At 33.7% G+C, this 19725-nt stretch overlaps 2 protein-coding genes across 2 annotated transcripts; both read right to left on the bottom strand.

Annotated features, from left to right (window-relative positions):
• Window positions 1-5205: 5205 nt before the first annotated feature.
• On the bottom strand, window positions 5206-9142 carry LOC21391860. The gene is made up of 6 exons (XM_010112816.2): window positions 8794-9142; window positions 7749-8030; window positions 7472-7645; window positions 7244-7350; window positions 6608-6936; window positions 5206-6242 (listed from the first exon to the last, which is right to left on the bottom strand). Exons 1-6 carry the CDS (start codon window positions 8947-8949, stop codon window positions 5686-5688), a joined length of 1605 nt encoding a protein of 534 aa, XP_010111118.1. The 5' UTR covers window positions 8950-9142; the 3' UTR covers window positions 5206-5685.
• Window positions 9143-14224: 5082 nt separating this feature from the next.
• Window positions 14225-16959, bottom strand: LOC21391861 (50S ribosomal protein L35, chloroplastic). The gene is made up of 3 exons (XM_010112817.2): window positions 16532-16959; window positions 15915-16031; window positions 14225-14425 (listed from the first exon to the last, which is right to left on the bottom strand). The coding sequence occupies exons 1-3, from the start codon at window positions 16787-16789 to the stop codon at window positions 14348-14350; spliced, it is 453 nt and encodes a 150-aa protein (XP_010111119.1). The 5' UTR covers window positions 16790-16959; the 3' UTR covers window positions 14225-14347.
• Between the last annotated feature and the right edge of the window lie 2766 nt (window positions 16960-19725).

Genomic DNA, 19725 nt, shown 5'->3' on the forward strand with positions numbered 1-19725 from the left:
AAATTCATATTGTGTTTGTGTCCTTGTTCCACATAATCTTATTATGCGAAATACACTTATTCAATATCTCGCCATATTAACAGTGCGGATAACACCGTTCCATTCTAAATGGGAATGACATGTATTAATAATATTTTAATTAAAGATTCCGAACTTTAATTAAATTTATCATGAACAATATTTTTGATAATTATCCTTAAATACTATCCTCTCGTATATAACACTTATATACTATGTTTAAGGTTACATAAACAATCACGGAATTTTCATTTGATATTCATAAAATATTCATAAATATATGCACATAAAATGATGAATGAACTCTTTTATTAATTAATAAATATCCTATTACATCTCATGCTTCTAGGACACTATTCCCAACATCAACTTCACTAAGAAATTTAAAGACGAATACTTAGTGCAACCCGGATACAATCCCACCTGGAGCTCAGAAAGTAGATCCTTAAATTTAGCGTACTGTGCATCTTCTAGATCCACATGCGTCTCATCCAACATTTCATTGTCATCATTAATCCCAGCAACGTCTTCTAAGACTGTAAACATCTCGTCTACTGGTTGATTAACTATTGGTTCGACACCTGAAACTGCTTCTACTTCACCATGGTGAATCCATGTACTACACAATGGATCAAAACCAAATCGATGTATATGCGCTCTCACAGTTTCTACTAGATGCATTTCATGGTTTCTACATTTCACATAAGGGTAACTGATATGGCCAATTGAAGTTGCATAATTTTTGGCGACGTCAATAAAAGTAGATAACCCATTCCAATATTCATCCGACAATCAGTTCCTCAAATAAGTCCAACTTTTGTCAATCGGCATTTGAACTATAAACAACAACATACATAACAATTTATTAATGTGTTTAATTAATTTTAATTCTAGTCTTTATTAAGAAAATTAAATTTTATTAATTAAAGTTTCTTAATGAACTTATTAAAATTCTTAAATCCTAACTAAATTTTGGCAGTATAACGACTTATTTTTTATATGATCCAAAAATCAAAACCTGCAGAAAAATAACTTTAAAAGATTTCGGCACACCATAGCTGCAAGATGTGCCACCCAGAACAAAAATTATAAACATATACTAAATTTCAACAATATAAGAAAATCATAATTTAAATATTCTCATCATAATCTTGAATTCATACAACCAAAAACTACAACAATTTTAAACTAAATAAATATAAAAAACTTACAAAGTTCAAACCCACTAAACGGCGGCTGAAAATAGCAAGATTACGTCAAAGGAACTGTGCAAACAGTGACGGAGGCGAAAAATCAAATGCCTACACCAAAACAAAACATCGAACATAATTTTCAAACACTAAAATTAACAATTTATTAACATCTAGAATAACATATAGACACAATTCTTGATCAATTAAATTCTCAGAACCATAAAAAATGACTAAACTCGAACAAAAATCCATAACATTTTCTATTTTCTATTTCCTTCTTCCATTTACTTAGCAAGTAACAACAATCTCTAAAAAAAATCCCTAACATTCTTCAAATCAATGCAAATAACAACAAAAATAAAATTTACAAAAACAAAAAAACAAAAAAAACTAACTAACCTCAAGGGAGTCTCGACTTGAGAGAGTCTCGGCAGGGGGTGGGGGAGGGGTGGAGATGGGAACAAGAGGGAGGGGGAGCGGAAGAGAGAGAGAGAGAGAAAAGGGAAGAGAGAGAGAAAGTTGAGAAGAGAGAGAAGATGAGAGAGAGAATGGAATAGAGAGAGAGAACGGAGGGCGGTAGGGGCGGCGGGGCTGAGGAGAAGAAGAGGCTGAGATTGTTTAGAGAGAGAGAGAGTGAAATCGGGGGAAAATGAAGAGGAAAAAATTAGGGTATAATAGATCAGACTTATTTGCGACGACATTGTCGTCGCAAATAAATTTAAAATGTCGTCGCAAATACCCCACATCTGAAATTATTTGTAACGACAATGTCGTCGCAAATAAATTAAAATGCCGTCGCAAATACCTAACATCTGAAATTATTTGCGACGACAATATGTCGTCGCAAATAATCATTCCAACGGTCAAGCTTATTTGCGACGACAAAGAGAACACATAGTCACAAATAGAGTGGTATTATTTGCGACGATATGTGTCGTCGCAAATAAAAAGATATTTGCGACGACAAGTCTTCGCAAAAAATGGATTCCCTTTGGTGGTAAAAATCCGCGCCATTGAAAATTGCACACCTAAACTATTTGCGACGACATTGAATTTATTAGTGGCGACATGCTTAATTTATTTAACGGGAGTTAATTGCGACGACATGTCATCGCAAATAATGTCGTCGCAAATGACTTTTATTGTTGTAGTGCCAATCCTACCACACTACATTCCACGACATTGTTTCCTGAATTTTAATTCCATCCTCATTATATAGGAAATACCCGCCAAAACAGTGATAAACTTACTATTTAAAAATCTAAACTTTATCGCCTAAAATCAGCACAAATATCCTGAATTCAAAACCCGAGTATTCAAGAGATAAACACACATAATTTAAACTTTAAACACACGAGTTATTTGCAAAAGAAATCGGCATAAAATCAACAACAATTAATTAATAATCTTGATCCAAGGTTAATTGTCAACAAAAATATACTTAGGAATAGAATTCGAAACAAATGTGACCCAGTCACAACGTAAACAACAGTATAAGCAACTAGAGCTTAAAAAAATGAGTAAAGAAAGCAAGGGTACAGGACTATACCAGCCTTTTTCCTATATTTGGGGTCTTATTTATGTTTTTTTAAATAATTGTTGTTTATGAGCGCCAGCTTTCAAAACTGTTGTGGTAGAGGTGTCATTCGCCTAAAAATATTTTTTAGACCCCGTTCATTTTATTAATATAAGTTTTGTTACAGTAAAAAGTTCTCAGAAACAGTCACATTTAATTTTTTTGATATTGTAAAAAGCTTTCACATAAAATTACATCTAAAGTCGAATTAAAAACTCGAATTAACGAACTAAACGGACCATGTTCACACCACCTTTTATTGTTTATTTTTTTAATGGGAGAAAGAGGAAAATAAGCCAATACTTGAGATGAATTAAAATTAATAGGTCAATAATTTACATAAGTTAATAAATAGGCCAAATTACTGTTTTCGTTCATAACTAGTCTGGTTATAAATCATAACTTGACAAGTTATTGTCCATAATTGTCCATAACTTGTCTGGTTATAAACCATAACTTGACAAGTTTATCCATAACTTATCTGGTTATGAACCATAACTTGACAATTTATGACCTATTAATTTCTATAACTAAAAATTAACATATATACTTTCTTAAGCTTTTCATATTGGCCTATTTTTTATTATTTCCCTTGTTTAATTAAGTGAATTTAAAGGGCCCAAATGCAATCCCGAGCGTGGCATTACTGTACGAAATAATTGCACAGATTTGTCTACTTTAAGCGCCTTCTGTAACTTTTCCTTGGTGCTGAAAGTCAAATAGGTAGAGTTTGTATGGAGACTGTTGTTATTAGATTAGCTTAATGTAAGGTTTCCAATTGCCTAATGTTTGGTCTGCATGCATGAATTTGATCAACTCTACAATGATGATGGTGGGATAAGAGAGCTGTTTACGTCTCTGGATTAGGTCAATAATTACATTTCGTCATGCTCAAAGATCTGAAAAACATTTTGTCACCCTTTCATCAAAGTTGGGTAGCTTTGTAAAAATGAAAGAGCTACATGTGGTCATTTTTTAGTTGTGATTTTTTTTTTTTTGGTTGGTTTCTAGTTGTCTCAGTATGTATGTATGTGCGTGCGTACGTACGTTATTTATGTATGTTTTCATGAATGCTTGTTTTGTAACAGTAAGGATTGTAACATGACATTTATCAGTGTAGTAATAATATTAGAAAGATGTAATACTGGTTTCAGATAACTAAATATTTTGTTGGTACACAATTTCAATATCATTGTTACACCTAATAAATATCATATCATGTTGCATCTATCACTTCTGCCTATTATGGTGTAGAGCATACCAAAATATTATTCGCACACATGGTAGTTTCAATGTGTTTCATGTTCCTATTAAAAGTCATTTCTTCATGCCGTCTTTTCATGTGGAAAATTCTTTACGAATGAAAGAGGGATTCTTTTTTGCTGCCGGGAGGAATATTCCCAGTACCATGTTAGGAGATACGATAATTTATGAAATTTTACGTTAAAATTTGCAAACTCAAATGATAAAGTTGTAAAAGTTACGATAATTTGTGAAATTTGAATTTTACGATAATAGATGTTAGAACTTGCAAACTCAAACGATTTATCGTAAAATTCAAAAATTTCACAAGTATCGTTCGAGTTTGCAACTTTATCGTTTGAGTTTGCTAGTTCTAACGTAAAATTTTACAAATTATTGTATCTCTCAGTACGTTAAAATTTGCAAACTCAAATGATAAAGTTGTAAAAGTTACAATAATTTGTAAAATTTGAATTTTACCATAATTTATGTTAGAACTTGCAAACTCAAACGATTTATCGCAAAATTCAAAAATTTCACAAGTATCGTTCGAGTTTGCAACTTTATCGTTTGAGTTTACTAGTTCTAACGTAAAATTTTACAAATTATTTTACACGGTGCCAGAGAAAAAGTGTCCCGGCAGCTTGAAAGAGATGTGAAAGAGGACTCAGCGATTCCATATATATTTTCTTGTATCAATATAATATTTTCTTTAGCTTATGGTGAGAGGAGGTTCTGAATTGTAAACCTTATAGTGAAGTTTGGTGTCCATACTATTTGGGTATACACGCAATCACTTCTACTTACCATATATATATATATATCATCTCTAAAAATATAATACACCATGAGGTTTATCAGCTATTAATTATCATGAGTTTTCTGCTGGAGTTTTCTTCTTTTTTCTTTTTTGATGGAATGTTAATTTTCATGAGTTGATATGCATAACCAATTTTAGGCCCTACCGATTCAAAGAGTTAACCAGTACAAACGAGAGCCCAAACCAGAATCATGAAAAATCCTCCCGTTCCTCTTATTACATTAGTTTGATGAGCTTTGTCTTTTTGTACTCTATTTTAAAATCTCTTACTATTGAATATCTCCCAAGTTTTTCTTCTTATGTTTACCCCCAAAAAAAAATGAAAAAAAAAAAAAAAAGAAAGAAAGAAAAAGAAATCAAGGTCCAAAGATGGCAGAGAAGCCTCATTCAATTTTCGTTTATATACAGATTGACTAGCTCAAAGGAGGTTTATGATATCCCAATTGTTTTTCAAGGCAAAAATAAATACAGTTGTGAGGAAATTAATCACAGCACAAAAGAACCTACATTCAAAATACATTAACCTTCCAAGGATGCAACAACTTGCTCATAACATGCATATATACCCTGTTCATAACACATGAAAGAAACCACAATAAGGTAACAATAAAACCTAAGACTTTTTAACCTTTTTTTTTTCCTTTTTTACATGGGAAATTAGTTTACCAGGATTCTTCATCAATACTAATTTCTGAATCCCAGTCTCTCCCAAAGGCAACGCAAGCTTTTAATGATATATTAAACAGCTGGCTTACATTCAAGCCCACATTGGGAAAACTTGCTGTTCAGCTTTGAATTCGGCCAATGTTCAGGAATTTTAAGCAAGTGCCTTTTATTTATGAAGATTGACTCTCACCATCTTCTTCTGAAATGTTGAACAAGAACTTCGGAAGAGAGGCAATCCTGGGGAGATGAAGCAGCAGTTCGCCAAAGGAATCTTTCCTAGACATTCCTTGCGCTTGCTTCCCGTTAAGATTATCCTTTACATCCTCTTCAGGAGCAATACCCTTTCCACCAGCAGGCCCTTCGACGCAACTTTCCCCGTCGGCCTGAGATTGCTGAAGAGTGCTGGGATCTTTCTGCAGAAGACAACAGAGAGAGTTGACCCTTGTCATGAGAGAGTTCTCATCAGAAGCCGTTGTCAATTGATTGTCACTGAGAAGGTACTGTGCAATGTCCTCCAACATGTCCTGGTACTCCGACTGTTGATTAGCAGAGGATGGATTGCCAGAAGTAATCTGTTCCGAGATACAGTTTTCAATGTGACTCATAAGATCACTCATCGACATCGACGGGTGAAGACCGGGAACTTTTATCTGGTTCCAGTTCCTCAGTCCCCTCGAATTAACTGTTTCAGAACTTCCATTTCCTTCAATTGCACGAGTGTCCATCACTAGCATAAAAAAAGCAGTCAGTAATGTCGAGAAACCATATGTAACATTCAATCAGAACTCGTTAAAGGCCAGATATCACATACATAAGCTCGGATTAAAAGATCAGCCTTTGATCAGTTTGGAAAATTGTTGAAAAGACAAGGCAAAAGGAATTTACAACAATACCAAAATCAAATCTGAACTCATTTTGCATGAGAAATTGGATGTCAAACATATTTACTTTCAGTTGTTCGTTAGACGGTATGCACTATATATGAGCTATAATGCTAATATTTGGGACATCAATAAAAATTTCAATGAGCTTAAAACCCTTACTTAACACTAACTCAATTTTAAATATGTACTGAAAGCAGATGGCATGTACCTGAGCTTGGGGAAGGAGCTTCTCTAGACCTATTTTCCAATACTACGCTAGCTGAATCTTGCTGATCGAGCTTCAATGAGAACGAGGACGACTGAGTTGATGGCGATGCTATATCCTGGAGACCAGTGATGGAAGAGCCCATACCTTGGTCAATACCTAGGCCTTTGGATTCTTCTGGGCTCTCAAAAACAGAACTTCGCGGTTCAAAATATGGCGAGTCCAAAACTATCTCTGGCTGTCGACTTAAGAAGTTGAGACGCATATCACACTGAATAAGCTTTTCAAAATGTTTGTTTAACAATCCTTGAGGACATTGCAGAAAATGTTGCCTGTAAAGCCACAATCAAAATCTGTCCATCAGCGTCACAACCAAACACAACATCTCTCTTGACCCTCAAACAAATACCACAATATACTTAAAAATCCTGGGTGTCAGATACATGGATTGGACACAACGAATAAAATATCTGCGCAACTATATATGCAATTTTTTGTAGTATGCATGAGAAAGAGGGAGATTAACAGTTGATTTCAAATCTATATTGAGGTTCTTATCACGGATTAGGAGAAAGCAAGAAAGGAAAAAATGTATATTTCCCATGAAAGAATAGTAAAAGAACAGCAATCTGATTTTACCTGTGAATGCTAGCTTGTCCGTCAGTAAAGTCTGCTGTTGCCTGCCATAAGGTGTGTTTTCTAGGCTGGGGGTTGGTCTCCCTGAAGAAAAGAGGTTGTCTCGCCAGCTGTAGTGCATAAAAAGATCACAAATTTAGGGAAAAAAAAACAAGGCACAACTAGACATCTTCATGAAAAACTAACACAAGAATACAAAATTACAAAGGGCATGCAAAGGGAATGCATTACCACAACAGTCAAAGTACTAAGTCCATCATCGGGACAATTTGCCTTCAGAGCCATAATGTCAGACCACTGGATTTCTATTTTACTCTTGAGACCACCTTCAAGAACTTCCCAGACAAGCTTGTGCTTAGCAAAGTAACACTTTGCTACTAAATCGCCTTCGTATCGTGATTTATACTGCAACCAATTAAGAATCATTAGTACAATTATTGCAAAATATTGCAACTTCCCAACATCAAAACGTTAATAACATGAAGCAAAGATTGAAGAATGAAGATACCTCCCAACAGCCTATCCTTAAGAGCGAAGCGGGAAAGTTCGATGCCTTCAGCTTGTCCGCAGAGCCCACAGGAGCATTAGCTTTGTTTTCCTTTTTGACTCCAGCGGTAACGCTCCCAGTCTGTGCAGCTCCAAGTGTAGAAGGACCCCCTTGAGAAAGCTTCATCTGGATCAAATCCAATAGCGATGGGCTCTTTCTCAGCTTCAAACCCAATGGGCTGGGCTCATCAAGCGGGTTATATTGCGATGCTGGAACGGAGTACCCATTACTTTCGGCACCCCACTGAGCATTAATCGGTCAAAAAAGAAAAAACTTTAGTTGACATAATTCTCAAACCATAAGAAAGTAAAAAGGTGTCAACGACTTTGATTTTTCCAGACGTTCACATGGGAGAAATCACATTATTACAACCCCATACATACCCCAAAAGCCCTCGAACCCAACACTAAAAGAAACGTAAATAAGCCACACAATAAGGAAGTTCAAGTTCATTCATTTCCTCTCAAATAGTTCAAATCTTATCAAATGACTGTATCCAATAAAAAAATCAAGAAATTCAGGGACTGGCTTTGCCTTTGATGCCACAAGATTAGTTATTATTATTGCTCTACTTGAGAATTCCTCTGGAACCAAACAGACTATAGTTTCCTCTTCATATAAGCTTTATTATCCACCTCAATATCAAAAGAAATACAAAGCTTACACAAAATCATTGAATCATAGCCTTCATAATTTTAATTCGCAGCTGAATAGGTTACTTAAATCAATAGTCCCCAAAAAATACGAAACCCAAAAAAACAAAATGAAGACAAAAAAAAAAAAAAAAAAAAAAAAAAAAAAAAAAAAAAAAAAAAAAATTATGTAACAGAATCTGATTGCTCATGAGTTAAATCTAAAATTTCATAGCGTCTCCATTACAAAAGGGGGAAAAAAGAAAAGAGAGCTAGCAAAACAGGTTGCGACAGGATCACTACTCACGATTGTACTTTTCCATTTCCTAGCTTATTTTCCCGGCAACCAAACAAAACGAAATCCGAAAAAATACCTCCTGAAAAGCTGGGGAAGCCTTGGGGCGCTTGGTGACAGGACCGTGCTCGTCCTCCAAGGAATCCTCGATCTCCAATTTCACCGGCGGCTTGTCCGTACAAGCTGCCGTTTCCTGTTCGGACCTGAAATCCCCAGATGTCATCAACTGCACCATCAAATCTTTCCTTTCCTTTTCTCTCCTTTTGTTGTTTTCCCAACCAAACAAACAAATTTTGACGGAAAATCCAAAATCCCGAGAAACCAAAGGAAACCCTAGAGAAAAGCGATTCAATCAGTTGGGATCGATCGGAGGTGATTCTGAAAACCCTAGAGCTAAACAAAAATAAAATGAAATGAAATATGAAAAACGAAAAGGCCACAAAAGAAATCTAAAAATAATCTCAACGGTTTTTTACAGGGAGGAGAGAAAGAGGGAGGGACCTTCTTCGACGGCGAGCACGTGCGGCACGTGATTCTCTATACCCACGTGTGTGTTGTGCGATTTTAGACTGTACGTACGGTTTTTTTTTTTTTTTTTTTTGCTAATCCTGTACGTTACGGGTGTTTATTTTACCAAAATGGCCCTCATTCGTAGGGATTTGATTTGCCAAATTCTCAACATAGGCAAATCAAATATCGGTAATAATAAAGCCAACAAATTACTAATTATATTTGAGAAGTTAATATAATTATAAATAAATGTGTTTTATATAAATTATATAGGGCCCGTTTAGTTTGACGATTTGAGTTTTTAATTTGAATTGATATGTGACTTTATGTGATAATTTTTTACTATAATAAAAAAAATTAAATGTGATTGTTTCTGAGAAATTTTTATTATAAAAAAATTATCGTTTGGTTCATGGATTAGAACCATGAGATTAGAACTATTTTCGATTTACGTGTGTTTTTTGTGAGAGAAAATACTGTAACGGACCATGAACTATGATTCGAATCAGATAACGAATCAGACTCTTAAATTATAAATTTAAATCGATAAAATGAATAAAATCATAATAATATGTGTATATTGAGACGGATGCGTCTCACAAAGTTAAGAGTGACTCCCTTGTCTTCACTCTGCTGGCCGGGACAAGAGATTACCACCTCCCCAATTACGGGGTGAGTCCACTGTCCTTTTGACAAATATTGTCACCTCTATACGTCGTTTAGTGTTGTCGGAGAGTATGGATAAAACTGTCATTTTAGGTACAGTTGTGTGTAAGCGTGTGCTGGTAGACACGTATGACTTTAAATGGATATTTGTGGGACTCACATTCCCCTTTAAATGACGGCGGTGGTTGGTCTTGTCATACACGCGGCGTTAGATCCGGAGGTTGCTTGTCACACATGATTCCTCCCGCCGACATATAGACTGCATAAGTGGATGAGAAGGGGAATGTTTCTCTAGGGACGTTGACATAATCGTTTCATTGTGCTCGTTTGCTTATTGGCGTACTCTTTGTTTTTGTTTTTTTTTTATTTTTTAGGTTATACCAACGGCAACATTTTTGAAATACATCAGAAGAAATATGAGGGTTTAAAGGGATATGAAGTTAAAAAAAAATATGAGAAAAAAATAGTAAAGAAAAAAAGTTAACAAGATGATCTATTATGCTCTGTTTGTTACGAGAGTTCTGACCTACTTTTAGATCATAATTCTTAGTTTGTTACAATATTTTTCTCTCATAAAAAATTTAAATTAAAAAAATCAGAATCATGAATCATGGTTCTGAGCCTGTGAACCAAACGTCACCTTATATTTTTACAAAATTTTAAGGGAGAATTACTGAACTTATCTTGAAGAATGTATGGGTCGTGATTTTTACCATCAATGAATCATGGTTCTGAGCCTGTGAACCAAACGTCACCTTATATTTTTACAAAATTTTAAGGAAGAATTACTGAACTTATCTTGAAGAATGTATGGGTCGTGATTTTTACCATTTATTATTAATTAATACATTTTTAACTAATATAGTTTAAGACTGGTCTGAAAATAGTTTAAGGCCTAAAGTATCAGCCCAGCCCACCTCGGGAGGCCAGCCCAGGCCAACATTGACGGGCTCAAGGTCAGCCTTTTTAGCTCAGACCAAACTTACAACTCTACTTTAAAAAAATGAAAAATTTATTTTTAAAAATGCATGAGTTTAAACTTGTACCTCTTATTCTTGATAAATATTTTTTTATTAATATAATTATTTAATTAAAAAAATTATGAATTAAAAATAAAAAATAAAAATCTTAACCCACGCATTTTAAAATGTGATTATTAAAATTACTCATTTACTTTTAATTTTGGTATCAGTCCCAACTCATTTGTCCAATCCAAACATCAAATATTGTCCGTTCATCTCACCTCTAGTGCTAATTATGGCTCGGCCCCGATGCTGACCTCAACTTGAGCATTAACGACAATCGACAACTTAAAAACTTGTTTGAAAAATTTTTGAACTAAAAATAACAATTTAAAAAAAAAAAAAAACAAAAATATGATCACCAAACATGTTTTATTAAGTTGTTGGAATATGATTAACTTGTTTGAAAATTGACAAAAACACGAGTTAATCATTAACTTGGTATTTATTAAGTTGTTGGAATATGATTTCTTCTCCTTCCTCTTTTGTTTTTCTCGCAACTTCTTTGGATGATTGCAAAACCGTCATCTGTATGTTGATTTTCCATTTCATTCCCAAAAAAAAAAAAAAAAAAAAAAACCATTTATTTTTATTCCAATTCTTCTCCTGAATGCGAGACCTTTGTCTATCAACTCCGAAGTAAAATTAATGTCCTAGATCCAATATCAATGAAAATATCTCCATTATAATATGATAGATTTACAATAACGAAAGTGGGCGATGTCATTAAAAAAAAAAAAAAACTCAGCAAGACAACTCACTTGCAAGTTACATGCATAATTTTGTACAATGTCAAAAAGACCATGTGGAAAATATGTGGAATCACATATTTCAAGTCACCAATATAATACACCACATCCTATGATCAATCAAAATATAAAAATTGATTAGATTACTTCATATATCAAAATTACTCGACCTTATTTCACAAAAGTTATGCAAATATCTTCCATGCCCGAAAGCTCATCAAATATAATTAGGCTGCCAAAAACGACCCACTTTTACGCAATTATTTAAAACCAAATTGCCATACGTAACTTCCCCCCATCAAAGATGTCATTGTCTCAATGATCAAGAAAGCAGAAGCCTTAAATTTTAAGAAATATAGGACCGGTTGTTCATATCAAATGATATCGGGTAAGGTGGGGCCGGAGTTTGAATTTACTATTTAGAAAGGGACGGATTTAATCTCTTGTTATATATGTATCCGATATCAGAAAATTCACGTGCTTGATTTAATCATCACATATTAATTCTAGTGAAAACTTAATTGGGATGGTTAAGCCGCCGCAGACAGAGTCCTGCAAGCTCCACAGCCAAAGTTTGTGGAGAAACAATTAATTAAGCAAAGAAACGACAATGGTTTTGTCATGTCATCTCGTTCATGAACATTTCCGGTTCTAGACACTCAAGTTGCGTGGCAAAAGAAAAGAGGGAAAGAAAAATAGCCACCCCATCTTGTTGATAAAGAAAGAAGAGAAGAAAATAGAAATAAAATTGATTTCTTACCTTCCCCATTTCGTCCTAAAGAAATGGACGAAAATAAATCCACAACAAAAAGTCGGCTACATAATTTGAGTTCCTTTCATTCAAAAAGAGAGCATTATATGCAGGACATTGTTTACGTATTATGAATGAGAAGGAAAAGAAATGAGGGTTTCATCTTTCCTATCTATTTACATTTATGTTCAATTACAAATAAAAATTGCTAATTTAATGGGCACACATAATGTAGGAAATGATGAAAGAAAAATTCAACGGCAAGTTATTCATTTTGTTTCTCTCTGCATTGGAGTAAACCACAAAATCACATAGTTTTAATAAATTCTAACCAACAACTATGCTAGAGGGGTATTTTAATATCTATTATAATTTTTATTATTTAAATTGAAGTCAATAAAACAATATTAAGTAGATCGCTATAACTAAATAAACACTAGCAAGCAATAATCCCATTACATCCCATTATAACTTGGTAAATAACTTAGGGCCCGTTTGGTTCGCTGATTCGAGTTTTTAATTCGAGTTGAGATGTGACGTTATGTGAGAGCTTTTTACTATAGTAAAAAAGTTAGATGTGACTGTTTCTAAGAGCTTTTTACTGTAGCAAAACTTGAATTTTAAATTCGAATCAGCGAAATGAACGAAACCTTAGTAAATGCTTGTCATTCCCTCTTTCTAAAGAGTCGTCAAAGTGTAAGCCGCTTGGTCTTGAGGAAGATATTACCTAAGATTCGAAATCCCTATTTCTCCATATATATATATATATATATATATTTACATGTGTACATACTATACTCTTTAAACTAGGGGTAACAATTCGTATCACGTGTCATTTTTTGATCGTTTCTTTTTAAATTTACAGTCAACCCGAACACGACCCGTGACATGAAATTTTTTAAAAACCACAACACGAACACGACCCGACCACTTTACGAGTTGACATGACGCAACCACTTTACGAGTTGACACGACACAAACACTTTACGAGTTGACACGACACGACACGAAATTAACCCGTAACACAAAATTGACTTGTGAACCCGAAATTGACACGAAAATTATATATATTTTTAATTTTTTACATATTAGAAATAACTTAAAATTCATAACACGCTAAAATACAATAACATCCATCAAAATTAAGCAAATAATAGTATACCAAGCAAGACCGCCCTTGTCCCTTTCCTTTCTCCATTCCGCCCCCTTCTTTCTTTGTTCCAATAGAGTCTAAGGCAAAGCAAAAGTGGTTCGTATGCCTACTTTACCTACTTGACGAAAGGGAACGAACTTTGTTTCGTTTCCGGGTTTATGGATTGGATTCAGTCAGCGTCACGACATAATCAAAAGGAAGGAGTGACGCTTTGGTTACCGGCATATCACAAGTTCATAATAAAATCTAAAATATATAATAAAAATATATATATATATATTAATTTTTTACGAGTTTCGTGTTATGTTCGGATTATGCAAGTCCAACCCAAAATTAACCGGTATTTTTCCTGTCAATTTTAGATCGACCATATTCTAACCTGAACTTTTTTTCCAACCCTAACATGTAACATTCGTATCGTTTTCGAGTCGTATTGTGACCTATATTGCCGGCCCTAGTTTAAACCATTAAAAATGAGAAATCAGTATCATAGCATGGTCCTTTGCTTTTCAAGTAAATAAGGTTTTATCATAACATGCATCTTATTGTTTGTGAGCTTGCATTAAGGGGAACCAGGAAACCAATTGCTCATACTACTAGATTACCAGGAATTCCAAAATGGGGCATAAACAAGTAACCTTGATTATTACACAATGAAGAGAAGAAAGAAAAAGCTTTTGATTAGAAAAACAGAACACTTGAGAAAGCTATTACAAAGATGTAAGGAATCATAAGTTTACAAATCAAATAAGCTTCCGCCATTGTAGTTTCAAGTTTGACCTCTATGTCGCCTTTCTGTTTACTTTGAGATATGGCAAGGCTCCGATAACGTTGTCATAGTCGCTTCGGCTGACTGGATGCTGTGAATGAGAAAAGAACAAATGAAGTAAGAAGGCAGGAAAGTAGTGCTAGGAGAGAAATACCCCCGTAAAAAAAGGGGAAAAATTGAAGGGCCTGGTTACAAGTATGAACTTCTTTGTTGGTACCCAGCCTAATTTACACTATTATGGGAGGTCAATGAAAATAGCAAGCCGTTTGTGTATTACCAGCCCAAAAAAGGAAAATTACAAGAGCCCACTACTCATAATGGGCTTGAATAAAACACCATGTTCCGCATGGCAAATAAGCAGGTCCACTAGGCCCCGTTTATTTCACCAATTTGACTTAAGAATTCGAGTTTTGCCACAGTAAAAAGTTCTCTTAAATAATCACATCTAAGTTTTTTGCTACAGTAAAAAAACTCTCACATAAAGTCACATCTCAACTCGAATCAACGAACTAAACACGCCTTTAGCAGACAATTGTAACAAAGTCTCATCTGTTCCTATAGCTCCTCACAGGATCAAAACAACCATAATTTGTTCCAAGAAGAATTACATTTTCCATCCATGTAAAAGCTTTGAGATAAAACACAAAAAACAACTGTAAGTAAGTGGAAATGATTAGTAAAAACTCGTTAAAAACCGATCTAATCTCTCTCTTAATAGACAAATTTAACTGGGAAGACTATCCCTTCTCACTCTAACATCCTTTGAACCTCCTAAACTCTATAACACCAGAAATCCAGGGTAACAGAATTCATTAGTTGACCTTTTACCCTTTCTACCTAGAAGATAACTGCCTAGACTTCTCCTTCCCAATTTAAGCAAGCTCTCTTTGTAAACAGATAATATATGTATTAGTGCAATGACTGAGGATGTATTCAATCATTTATCCAGTCAAGAGACATACAATACAACAAATGAATCATCAGTTTGTCTTCAAACTATGCAATAACTCATCAGAATGAATCAACCCATTATTGACAACAGTTCAAGAAAACGGATGTTGACAAGAAAGACCCATTAGTCTTTCAGCATAAAATATACTCCCAAGTTCCTACCACTCGTCAATATACAAATTTTCACTCTCTTTTATGTTCCTCATTTGAAACTTTTTTGAGTAAACAATTCAAGCCTATATTTGGAAATTGAGCCACTAAGACTCTTTTGAAAGAAGCACCACTTTTACTTATAGCAAGTGTCAAAGTTTAAAAATTAAAAAATTTAACTTCTCAAAATAACTATAAGAGTGCATTGGCATCTCTGCAAAGTGCTTCAGTGCATTTTTTTTTTTTTTTCAAACGCATTACTTGCAATGTTTTATGCCAAAGTACTCCTGATAACTCTGAATAGCAATAAGAAAATGGCCCTAAATCTTCCTTGCAAATCGTTAAAAGATGTATATCTTTTGAAAGCTTATATTTTGGTAAACACTCTCATCTACAAAAAGCATAATCTCTAGAGAACCTACACTACATCACAGACAAAAAGAACAGAGAAATAGGATAAGTTGCTAATAATATCCCACCATTTTGGAGAGTCTCAACTTCCTCTTATTGTTCTTCTTGGCCAGCAGATGTTGCTTCCCAGCTCTCCTCCGAACTATTTTCCCCCTACCCGTCACTCTGAATCGCTTCGCCGAAGCCTATCAACAAAGAAGAAATTCTCACTGAATTTGGGAGGCAAAATGAAAAGAAAGAAAGAAAAACGAATTTGATTGTCTTAAATTTTCCAAGTTTTGAAGACTGGATCCAAATTTCAATTTCAATCCAAAACCGACTTCTACTTTCATAAACAAAACACACGTAAAATCTCTCAGCATTGGACTAAACAAAGAAATTTTTTTCACTGAATATAAGAAAATGAATACAAACAAAAAGAAAACATATTTAAGATATTAAAATTTTGCAACTTTTTTCAAGAATTTGGATTTAAATTTAAATTTCAATCCTACACTCATCAACAAAAACACAGCCTAAAACTATCGAATTTGGACCGAACGAAGAATTTCAACCTCATCCACACACTACAGAACCTCCAATTTCTATATCAATCTCATTTCTCCCCGCGTTTTCTCGGGAACCAAACAGACACAAAACTAAAACCACGAAATCACAATTCATAGCGAGAGAGAGCAGAAAATACCTTGTGCGTCTTCCTTTTGTAGCCTTTAGCGGAGAAAATCGTCAGAGAGCGAGGACTACAAGGGCTGGGAGAAACCGAGCAAAGCCTCCGAGGAAGAACCGAGGAAAAGGCGGAAATGCAGTGCGAGGAACTGAGCTTCAGCGAGGCGGCCTTGTGGAAGGGAGCGAGCCGGACGGAGCCGCGAGAGAGTGGAGTTCGGCGAGGGCAAAATGGGGAATATGAAAAGCCAAAGGAGACCGCCATGGTCGCAGACGCCATTGTTGATGATGTTAAGTTCACTTCTTCTTCTTCTTCTGCGAATTATGGAAGAGAAGGAGGTTGGGGGTGTAGGAATGGAGTGGATAAAATGGGATTTTTGGTTGTGGACCTCTATCTATTCTCTAATTTACGGCTAAGGACATTTGCGTCCTCGTCAAGGATCATGTGGAAGCACCAACAAAAAGTAGGAACACAGCGGCAAATGGTCGTTTTTCAGGGGCTCTTTTAATAAATAGCTGAAGTTTTGTAAAATTAGAGAAATAGTAAGAATTATTTTTACCGGTGCCCCTTAAGTTTTGGGATTATTCTCAGCTTGCTCTTTAAATTTTAAAAACTCTTATTTACTCTCTAAATTTTGAATTCTTCTCATTTAACCCCCTTTTTTTTTAATTTTTGCTAAAATCAGATAGAAAAAGAAGCCGTTAATTGTAGTCATGTGATTTTTATATGTTTTTTTTTAACAGAAATTTAAATAGAAAGACCACGTAACTGTATTATTCTCTTTTTTTCTATTTATTTTTAACAAAAATTGCTACATAATGAGTTAAATGGAAACAATTCAAAGTTCATAGAGCAAAATGAGATTTTTTCAATTTTATGGAGCAAACTGAGAATGAACTTAAAGTTTAGGGAGCATCAATGATAATAATCCAAATAGTAATTTTCTTTGAGATTGTTAGCATCACTCTTTCTGTCACTATCTACATTCATTGTTTGACACATGTACTTCACTAACGTGATTTATTATTATTATTTAAACAAAATATAGGATAGTGGAGTACATGTGTCAAACTAAAACGCAGATAGTGGCAAAAAAAGTGACAGAAAAAGTGATGTTAAAATTTCTCATTTTTTTATTAACTTAATGATCAATTAATAATTGGACAATGATGCTAGCATTTCTGATTTTTTTTATTAACTTAAATGATCAATTAATAATTGGCTTAGGTCCAACTTAATAGTGCTATATATTTTAGAAAAATTGCCGCTAGTTGTGCTGAAAAAAAAAATAATTGTTACATAAAGTAATTGAACTTTAATTTTACAAAGTGTTATTAGTTCTAAAAATAGTATAATAGTGTTTACTAAATTATGAGGTTAAATTATTGTAAGTAGTTAAAATAACTAAAATAGACAGAGTATGAAAATTTAAATATACATAATTAAAGGTTAAAAAGCTTAAAAAATAGGTTAACTAAATGTAGTAAAATCTATTGTTTTGGCGTGTGGTTGCTTGTTCTGTTGTTTGGTTGGTAATGAATGCTTTTCCATTAAAAAAAGAAAAGTTGCATTTATAAAACTGACTAAATATTAAAAACAATAAAAAGGAATTAAAAACCAATTCTACTTTTTCTTTTTTTTAGTAATCTCTCATTAGTGCTTCCTGAATTTTGAAGTTATTCTCATTTTACTTTATAAATTTTAAAAATTCTCACTTTGTCTCATGAATTTTAAATTTGTCTTATTTAAACCCTTTTTGTAAGAATTTTTATTGACATTAGATTGAAGAAAGATGAAGTTAAATGTGGCCATGTAATTTTCTTATTTATTTGTTTTTAACAGAAAATTCAAACAAAAGACCACGTGACTGTATTACTATTTTTTTATCTGTTGTTAAGAAATTACAACATAATAGATTAAGTGTGAACAATTCAAAATTCAGGGGATAAAGTGAGACTTTTTAAAGTTTGAGGAGTAAACTCAAAATGATACTATATATGGTATTTATATAGTATTTATGGGTAAATACCATATTTACTTGTTGCGATGACTTGAGTTCTACGTAAACACAGTATTTACCAGTTGCTGGCATCGACAACCAAATTTTAGATTTTTGAATAAATATGGTATTTAACGGTCGCTGAAGTCTGTTGTTTAATTTTCAGATAAATATGGTATAATATAGTATTTTTCGGTAAACACAATATTTATCAGTCACCATCGGGGCCAGATTTTCAGATACATATGGTATTTATAAGTAAATACGATATTTACTAATAAATACAGTATTTAATGGTCTTTGGAGCCAGCGAGTAGATTTTTAGATAAAGATGGTATTTACGAGTAAATATGATATTTACTAGTAAACACAGTATTTCAACATCCGAATCTTTAAATAAATATGGTGTTTTACAAGTAAATATGATATTTACTGGTAAATATGATTTTTATCGGTCGCGCGCTTCGACCACTGGTCTTTTTTGATAAATATGGTATTTATCAGTAAATACAGTACTTCATCGGTCGCCGGTAACGATCGCCAGTCACCAGTCATCAGTCGCCAGCAATAGCTACCAATCGCCGACGTCGGCCATGGTGGACAAGAGGAGGGAAGGAGAGAGGTGGGAATAAAAGAGTTCAAGGGTATTTTTAGGTTTTTAGTAAATATTAAAAACGAAAATAGTAGAAAATATGTCAATATGAAAAGCTTAAGGAAATATATAAGCCAATTTTTAGTTATAGAAATTAATAGGCCATAACTTGTCAAGTTATGGTTCATAACCAGATAAGTTATGAACAAACTTGTCAAGTTATGGTTCATAGCCAGACAAGTTATGGATAAAAACCGTGATTTATGGACAATAATTTGTCAAGTTATGGTTCATAACCAGACAAATTATGGATAAAACAGTAATTTGACCTATTTATTAACTTATGTAAACAATTAGCCTATTAATTTTAATTCATCTCAAGTCTTGACCTATTTCCCTCTTTCTCTCTATTAAAAACTTAAGATATCAAATTATGCTAGAAACTTTTTTTAAAATAAAATTTATGCTATAATTTTCTAACAACTTTGCCAATCATGTTATTTCACTCATTCTTCCCTATTTTTACCCCTTTTTCGTGATACATTTTCTTTGTGATCATTTAAGTTTCTGATGGAGACAAAAAAGGACAAAGGTAGTTTATCTTATACTAATAATATGGCAATT

Source organism: Morus notabilis, unplaced genomic scaffold (assembly GCF_000414095.1).
Source record: "Morus notabilis unplaced genomic scaffold, ASM41409v2 Scaffold680, whole genome shotgun sequence".
In the NCBI taxonomy this organism is placed as follows: Eukaryota; Viridiplantae; Streptophyta; class Magnoliopsida; order Rosales; family Moraceae; genus Morus; species Morus notabilis.